Genomic DNA, 9,661 nt, shown 5'->3' with positions numbered 1-9,661 from the left:
TCTACCATTTTCCTTTAGAGAAGAGCAGGCCGCCCAGGGATATCAACCGAGCATAGCATAACGAGTTACAATAAGACTAGGCACATAACCGCACAGCAAGGCTGGATGGGGCAACCCGGTAGGAAGAAAAGGGTTTCAAGAGCAGGCACGAGAGTCAGCAACAACCCCACACTCTGCTAGGGGTCCAGCAAGAACTACAACTTTAAGAATAATGGTTCTAAGAGAGCCTCCAGGCCCACCTATTTGACAATATATTACAATAGGATCTTTTAGATGTTTCAAAAGAAAAACATCCCCCAAGAATAGATTCAAAAATGGTTAACAGTGCTGAACTCAACTGTAGAAGTCAGAGTCAAGCATATTTACTCAGGATCCATTCCTGGAACACCGTGTAAACAAGAACAGCATCTCCATCACCAAAGAACTGTGCAACCAACTAGGGCAGGAAAAACCATGCATGAAATGGCAATGGAAGGCATGTCCGTCATGATCAGGATGGACTATCAGGAAACGGTAGTTAACACGAGGAGTCCATGTGTTTGCAAACAATTCCCAGCATAGAGAAGGAGTGCAACTCACAGCTGTGGCACGCAGGAGACACCCCGTGGAATGAACTTTTGAACTAAGTTGTAGTTGAGAAGGTTTAACTGCGATTTACAAGAAGAGGTCAATCCACATAGCCAAAATAAGGGAAGGAGACTGAGCGCAGAAATGCCAGTACTTGGAGTTGGCAGAGAGATTTTGGCATACTTCATAAAATTTCATGCAAATTTGTTTTAAAGAAAAGCTTGAATATTATCAGATTTCTTAGAATGAGATTTGAACCTTAGACTATGTATGTAATCATGGTTATAAAGAAAATATCATGCCTTTGAGCCTAAGAGCTCTGGCTCTAAATGAGTCACAGAGATTAGAAATTTCTATTGCAAGTACTTATAGTAAGTGTATTACAAATGAAGTGAACATTTTATCTATGTATTGTAAGTATAATAATAATATAATACCTTATAATAATTCCCCTTTCATATGAAGGGGAAATGCCCTTATAATTTTGTATTCAATAACACTAATGGTACAGGGGCTTAAAATGACAGAAGACCAAGCAACCTTGAGTCTCTACCTCTACATACACAATCAATACTTCCATAAAACAAGGTGAATCTTTACTCTGAAATTAAGTATAAAAGATTTCTGTAGATCATACCCAAGAAGTCAGTTATTCACAGGACGGCATGGATTCCATAACTGAATGAGTGGACAGCCTCACCTTGGAACAGCAATCAATGTCCATACAGGTGGACACACGGGTTCAGTAGGGGATTGTTGCCCGTGACTTCCCACACACTTACCAGCATCTGCTGTCTGAGCTGCCTGGCCAGGATGCTGTCCTGAAGAGCATTCTCCCGCTGAGAGGCATCTGCCAACACATTCACTGTGGTTTCTGCTTCCTGAAGCCACTTGGTCAAGTTCTCCAAGTCTCTACGAGAAGTCTGCACTGTCCGCAGCTCAGTCTCCAAGGCACTCTGTCTGTCAGTGATGCTAAAAGAAACAATGAGACAGATACAGTTCTGTGACTTACAAGGTAACATCACACATTATCTGTATGTAAGACAAAATTAACAGCTAGCCTCAGAGGAACTGCCACCCTTTAAATCATCAAATGTAACTCTGCAGTTTCTTCATCTGTACGTATCCTTAAGGAAATCTTAAGTGATTTGTGAGATGCGGACACAGCGACCTAGAAATATTAACAAAGCACACCCATACCATCAAATAATTAGGCCTACATTTTATATATCATATTTGTACATTAATATAGTCTCTTATAGATTTATACCTTATCTATGGGCTTCCATAAAAGGGATGCCAATTAAAATGCAATATCAATACATATTCATATATCACTGACTAAATGGGAAGGAGCAAATCAAAAGAAATATTTAAGATTTAAATACTTAAATATTTAATAAATGTAAGAACTAATGTGTGCAGCTCAATGATAAAGCACTTGCCTAATATTTACAAGGCCCTGGCGACAATCCCTAACACTACAAAGACAATATTAACTTTTGGCACTTACTAATAATCCAAGTTGATTTAATAATATTTGATTTGATATATTTAATACCATAATAATATTTAGTAACATTAATTTAATATTTATTAATATTTAGAAGACACTGGACAGATAAACTTTTATGAATGTTTCATTAGTTCTACATCAAAACTAGAGCACTGGGAGTTACTCAAATTGGAAAAGACACATACTTATATAGTCAACATTTAAAACATTATATACCTCAAAGCTTCTCAGACAAATTGGTTTTTAAATAGGTGCTGGGCTGGAAAGATGGACCAAACCATGATTAGTAGTACTTAATGTACAATCACGAGGATGGGAATTTGGGTCCCAGCAAGTAACAAGTCAACATGTGCCTATAATTCTAACTCCAACGGATACAATCAATACAATTCTATTTAGGCCCCTATGCAGACAGACAGACTGATGACAGACTGATACATACACACACACAAACCTAAAATAAATCTTAATTTTAAAAATTGGGCACCAACAATTTCAGTCATTTTCATTTAGACCCAGGAAAACTGGAACTGTATGTTTGTACGAAGCCTCACACACAAATATTTAGAACATCATTATTCAGAATACAGAAACATCACAGCTCATCCTATGAAGGAAGAACTGATCAATGGAATATCATACAGCAATACATGAACAATTACTCAATCATAAAATCAAAAAGAAAAAAGTCCCAATAAGCAAGCTAGCATACCCATACCACAGAAACATTACGTAAGAGAAGGAATCCACAAACGGAAGTGGGAAATACAGATTTTCCCACTTCAGGGGAATCTCTAAAGCAGATAAACTCAAAGAGAGTGAAAGCAAATGACTTATCCCCTAGGACTACAAACAACCCGAACAGGAACTTGAGTAAAGTGCGGTCTATACAAGCAATAGACTATGACTCAGAAACCAAGACAAACCATGTTCAGTGACATGGCCAGGCTCTCAAATGCACACTGCTAAGTGAAAAAAGCCAGATACAAAAACTCCAGTGAATCCACTCACGTGACATAATCTGGGATGACATAATCATGCCATCATTCACTCCCCAAAGTTCCTACAGTCACATTTGTCTAGGAAATAAGCCCAAATTGCCTGACTTGGAACGTGATGTCCCCTATAATTTATAAACAATTTCTTTCCCCAACTTTATCCTCTGCTTTTCCCTCACATTCTCTTTACGTCCATGGAATATGTCTCAGTTCCTTCTAGAATATTATTGATGGTATGATCATCTAAAAATTTTATATCCATATTAAAGTGCCCTTCCCATCATCTCCATTAACAAAATCATACCTATCTTTTAAAGTTCAGAGTGTGTGTCTTCTAGGCTACTCCTTCTTATGTCTCCTCACTCTGGGTTTATAAAAGGTCAGTGAGCCGCTTTATATTGAAAATAATCACGTGTGTTCTAGAAAGGTCCTTAGATTCTGATCAAATCTCACACTACACTTTTACAATATATAGAGATTTCTGATCTGTCCACTTACTCTATCACCTACAGGCAGAAGTCGGTTCCTATTGTTCCACATTCATCGAGTCCTTAATACAGAATTATGACATTCACAAGCAATCCATCTGGCCATAGTACACCTTTGAGATCTGTTCCCAAGCACCATTTTCCTGGAGACTGCGAGTTATAGACTACACAAAACTTTACATTTCATGAAGGAGGAAGATTCTAGAACCAAAGAAACAAGATTCCCCAACACCAAAAAATACCAAGGGGCTCTTTGATGATGAGAAAGGGGATCAGAGAGAAGAGAGTGTGTGGCCATTCTGATTGCTCTGAAAATGCTGTGTTAACTCAACAAATCCAAAAAAAGGGAAAACCAAACCATAAGATCCAAAAAAAGAAATTGCACACTGAGAGAAAAAGAATAGACATACTCAGTATGGTGGGTACAAACAGGCTCAGAAAGCATGGCTACCAGAGAGACGCCTTCAAGGCAAAGATATTAGAAGTGACAGATTGTTCAACATGGTAAACTTTGTAGAAAACTACACTGTTGCGCCACTGAAAAGATGCAAGAAGAAATTAGCAAGAGGAACAAGAAAATTACACATTCAAAACCAACATAAATATTAACTTCAGATAAAACAAACAAACAAACAAAAAGTTCTGTGAGACCCTGACTCAAAAAAATAAGACAGAGAATAAGACAGAAAGACTTCTGATGTTCTCCTCTGGCCTCCACAAGAACATAGATGGGACACACACACACACACACACACACACACACACAGGAATATACCACACATACGCATAAAAATAAACTTTTAAAATGTAACAAAGAACGTTGAAATTTAAACTCTGCTTATAGAAGTCTAAATGATTTCTGTTATTATAATGAATCACAGTGGAGGATAAGCTCAGGGGTAGAACGCTTGCCTACTGCATGCACCGTCCTGATTCCTGTAACCAAAAACCAATTATCACAGTTCGCATACATATGTCATTTTGTGTTCTGATTTTTGAAGTTAATATAATTTATATAAAATTTCTAGTAGAATGCAGCTCAGTTAAGTCCCTCCTAGTTTATTAAATTTCTACTTCTAAAATTAGATCCAATGCTAGTGTGGTATACTGGGTATTATAAAAATCATTTATCCATTTTCAAGAAACTATGGGTGATTCATCATAAGAAAAATAAGATGAAAATTAGAGGTTCAGAAATATATACACACAATTAACCAGACAAGCTAAGAAATTACTTTTAATACGCCTTGTAGGCTACCCTCAGAAGAACCTAATTTTGCCTCCTCTGTAATTTCCCAGGGACATGGCTTAGGGTAAATCATTTAAAATCTTTGCTTTATTTGTTCCATCCTTAAAATGAAGAGCTTGGGCTGCAGATAAGCAAGAGAGCCATTGCAGATACTCCTGGGGTCCTGTTCAAACTGTGTCATCCATTGCTAAAGATGGCAGAAGCTAATGTAGGAGTTCATTCATCGCTGCCCACATGCTCGCTACAGAATCCACAGCGTTAAGGAGTCTCTGCTTGTCCATGGATGGTTACTGGTGAAAACATGAGCAGAGTGCAGACAGCAAGGAGTCTGAGAGGCTTCGGCATCAATCCATTGATCCCAAGGCTCCTATGACCACTTCTGGTACTGAAGTCATATTCATCTGGGTGTCTAGGGAACATATGTGTGTGTGCACAGATGCACATGTGTGTGCAGAAGCTAAAGGACAAACTCTGATGTCATTCCTGAGACACTATCTACCTTTTTTTTTTGACACAGTCTGTCAGAGACCTGGAACTTGCCATGCAAGCTACCCTGGCTGGCAACTGAGCCCCAGGGATCTGCCTATCTCTGCCTCCCAGTCCTGGGATTACAAGTACATACCACTATGTCTGACTATTTTTCCTTTTTTTTTTTTAGAAACATAGGTTCTGGGGACTAGAGCTCAGGTCCTAATTCCAACTCTCAATTTGCTGTGTCTCAAATAAGACCAGAAAGAAGTAGAGGAAATCCTGAGAAAGAGTTGATGGATATAGGGGAAGGAATATATTATGACCAGAAGAAAGGTTTCCACTTTAGGAAATGTCTGTTTGGAAGACAAAGGCAGGGACTTTTTAAAAATCTATAAACCTACAAAATCAAAAAAAAAAAAAAAAGAATAGGCTGAAAACATGTAAAATAACATTTGAAGTCTACAAAAGGGGAATTTAGCTAAAATACTGTTATGCTTCAAACAAAAGGAATAAGTGACTACAGGACACAAAGGAAACAGAAATAGCTTCATATAGAAGTTGGAAGGACATCCATGGTGACATACTTGTGGTAGTTTATATTAAAGGGAACTAGGATTTTCTAAAATATCAACTCTTAGCTTTCACTTGATATCTGTAATAAAACTTGCTGTGCTAGTCTATAAAATAAGCCGATAGCCATTTTGTAACATAAAATATGGCCACCCACATAGCAGGCGTTTGGAAATGTCATCCTAAAGATGTTAGGCAATATTTGATATTTTTAAGCTATAAAAGGTAATATACTGTACAATGAAGGTATTGTATTGCTCATAATTGGTCAAAAAGAATATTCTTACAACTATGGGTCTTTCTTACAAAAAGCAGGCATGTTTAGGAAAGATGTGTGTTGCTAATTTTGATGTTTTAAAAGATGACCTTTGCAGTGGTATAAGACTTAAATGAATTTATCTCTTTCTGAGTAGACAATGGTAGCACCATCCTGAGTGGCAGGTAGAAAAATTAGAGTGAAATGATATCTTAAGATTTTATTCCCTTGAAAACAAAATTAACATTTTTCTGAAATACATACTATGGGAAAAAGAGCTCTCAACGTGAACAGTGAGCATTGCTGAAATGCCCTGTGCTCTTCCAGGGACCAGTCCATGCTACACAGAGACTGAGTCCTAAGACATTTCACAATTCATTCCGTGGGACTTGAGGAGACTGTGTGCTAAGATACTAATACTAGACCACTTAAGAGGCTGAAGAGCCCCTGCCTCCAACTCATGATGCATAGTTAACACACCAGAGCAGCTGAGAGAGAGAGAATATGAATATGAATATGAATATGAACTTGAGAGCACCCAGACACTTCCATGAGAAGTTGTGTCTCTCCATAGTTTTTTATTTACTCACCTATTTATTTAAACTAGATCACTACTCACGTTTGTCTTCATTAATCAACTGATATTCTACCATTCCATATCTTCCCCAACATGTCCCAGTCTACCTTCCAAAGGCATCTTCCATCAAGCCCCAGAGCTCCTACTATCTCCTACTATACAATCATTCAGCTCCCCTGCACCTCAGTCCCCTCAGGTCAAGCCCTCATCTGACCTTCATGGAAGTTGGGATGCTTGAGCACAGAATTACCACGCCTTCCATTCCTCCCTGTTCCTGTCCCATCTGGTCGTCCCTCCTCATGGAAAATGTCTCAGAAATTGTTTCTATGAATTGATTGCACTTTCTCACCTCCATATTGGTTTCCTCCCCAAGCCTACATTGTCCCCCAGGTCAGGGATCAATATCTGTTATAAAATTCAATCTTTTATTACTCCCACTGTATCAAACCACAAAGCTCATTCACCAAAGCAATATCCAAAGCACAGGTGGAGCCGGCAGTATCCATGGCTGGATCACAACAGCCAGCACTGTCCCCATTTCTAAACCAGACCCAGCAATCACTTCCTTTCTGCTCTTCACAATTATCCCTTTACGCCAGTGAACTAGTCTCAAAGTGAGACTCACACAGACTAAAATCTTCATTAATACAGTGTCGCTCCCATACTTGGTTCCCCAAGAGCTCCCCATTGCACACATGCCATGGAAATCCTATGATTTACAAACTTCATATCTGGTCCCTGCCCCGCCTCCCCTCACGTCTCAGGCCTGATGACTTTTACAGCTGCTGTTTATTCTGGAACTTTCTTCAGCTTTTCTTAACCCTCAGAAGTAGCTTCAATATCGCCTCTGATGTTTGCTTTATTATGTTTGCCCAAGCTTCCTAAGTCCTGTCCATACACTGCATCACTGATGTTATATCACTCTCAAACAACCTCCTATAATTACTGCCCCCCAACTTCTCCCATACTACATGGTTTCCCTTATAGAATATAAGGTTTGTGGAGGCAGGTACAAGTATAGTTAAGGTTTTTCTCTGGGACTCTCATAGAGCCTGGCCAGCTAGAGGCTAATGAATAGTTCTTTAATTAAATGATTAATTCACTGCAGGAATAAAAACACAAATGAAGGAAAAGACAAAGACTGTGCCTATTAGCGCTCTCGTGTATTTGATACAGAACTGAGAAAAATGTCTGCATGTAGAAGTCTGATTGAAAGTGAACATCGGAGCTATCTCAGCATGCACCACAAATGGTGTTCATGAAGGCTTTGCCTGTTCTAGGGCAGAAAAATAATACGTGGAATATTAAATAACGGGACAGAAAAGTTACAGAAGAATATAACTTTTACACTTGTCTAAATGCTAGTGACAGAAATAAAAGAAACAGACTGAAAACTAAAGGTGACCAGAAGAAAAGAAGTCATCTTCCAAGATGATAAAACAAGTTGATTGATACAAATTTCTGAACATCATACTGGCGAGCAACCAAGAAGGAAAAAAAGCAACCTACACTTGAGAGTGACAGTTGCTCATTTTATGAGCTCAGTGGTTTAGCATTACCAAAGTTAGGTATAAGTAGTAACCCCAACATATCTTTAAATGACCACTCTTAAAAGGTATTGGCCAAGCTTGAGAAGAATGCATCCTTTATACTTAATATACAGAGATGATAAGCAAGCACTAACTGAGAAAGGGAAGTGAAATAGAAGCTTTGGGATATGCAACAAAACACACTGGGAAAGCGATCGTGACCTGGGGTCTAACAAATCCAATCTTTTTATTTCTGAGTCTCATATGTTCCAGACTGCCTCAAACCCCCTGTGTAAAGGAGGATGTTCTTGATTCCCTGATGTCTTTGCCCCTATCTCTTGAGTACTAAGATCACAGGTCATGGTTATCATACCCAATTTATGCAGTACTTGAGAATCGAACCCAGGGCTCTATGCATACTAGACAAGCCCTCTAACAACAGAGCTACATCCCCAGCCCACAGACTCAATTTTCAGAGTCCATAAAACATCTTCCAATCCTTGTAATCTACATCCAGTCCACATGTATTAATGAAAAGGACAGTATCATCTCAAAAGAAGAACATAAAGTTATTCTGCTCATCGGTTTGAACTGTATGCAGGGCTTCCCCCATCAAAGAGCAGACTTTAAAGTTTTCTACCCTTTTCTTCCCAGGATTGTTAGATTTGTGCTTTAGCACAAAGCACTTGAATACAACATAAATTAAGCAAGCATGATGATTTCACTAACTAAGATAATTGGATTTTTAGAGAAGTTTCATCTGCTAATAAAGACTGAGTGTATCACTAATGCATCCATTAAGGCAGATAATCCAGCACTTTATCATTGGGATCAGTAGAAACCACTCAGAATGACAAACAAGAAGCCACAGGCTTCACTTTCTGCACATCAACCACACAAAGCACACAACGTGTGAGAGCTTGCAAGAAAGACACAGCAGCATGGCAGTAGTCTAGGTGACATATTTTGGAGAATAGACCAGACACCGAGAACTTTTATTTGTGACTTTTAATGTCACAGTAATCCTATGCATCAGACATGGTCTCTGCTTTAGAGCCAGGGAAAGCGAAAGTCAGTGAGATGACATAGGCTTTGCTCAGGGTTCCCACAGATGACAGATGCATATGGTGGGACTTTAACCAAGGACTGTCAGATACCTCACCCCGGGCTCTCTGTTCCTTCTGTACCATCCTGGAAATGCCTTATAATAAGCAGAGGGGAACAGGACCTTGTAAAGTAAGGACAAGGAGAGATTCCATAGTTACAATACCTAATTCCATTTACAATCCTTCAGCATGGATAATTCTATGTATATTCATACACATGCCTATATATATCAATATATATACATATATATGTAGAAATAGGGGCTGCGGGGCCCCAGCACCCCAGCCGCACCCCGGCCGCCTCCGGCTAGCTTATGCCCCGAAATAATTACAC

At 38.9% G+C, this 9,661-nt stretch overlaps 1 protein-coding gene across 4 annotated transcripts in view; it reads right to left on the bottom strand.

Moving 5' to 3' along the window:
• Positions 1 to 9,661, bottom strand: part of Utrn (utrophin) — a 521,838-nt gene that overhangs the window by 255,514 nt on the left and 256,663 nt on the right. For all 4 annotated transcript variants that reach the window (XM_013351419.2, XM_026786362.1, XM_026786363.1 and 1 more), the window contains one exon: positions 1,350 to 1,539. In XM_013351419.2, coding sequence (XP_013206873.1) covers positions 1,350 to 1,539 — 190 coding nt within the window. The remainder of the gene's footprint in view (positions 1 to 1,349; positions 1,540 to 9,661) is intronic.

Source organism: Microtus ochrogaster, linkage group LG4, assembly GCF_000317375.1.
Source record: "Microtus ochrogaster isolate Prairie Vole_2 linkage group LG4, MicOch1.0, whole genome shotgun sequence".
In the NCBI taxonomy this organism is placed as follows: Eukaryota; Metazoa; Chordata; class Mammalia; order Rodentia; family Cricetidae; genus Microtus; species Microtus ochrogaster.
Note: the sequence above shows the minus strand (reverse complement) of the source record. Positions and strands in the feature narration are given on the sequence as shown.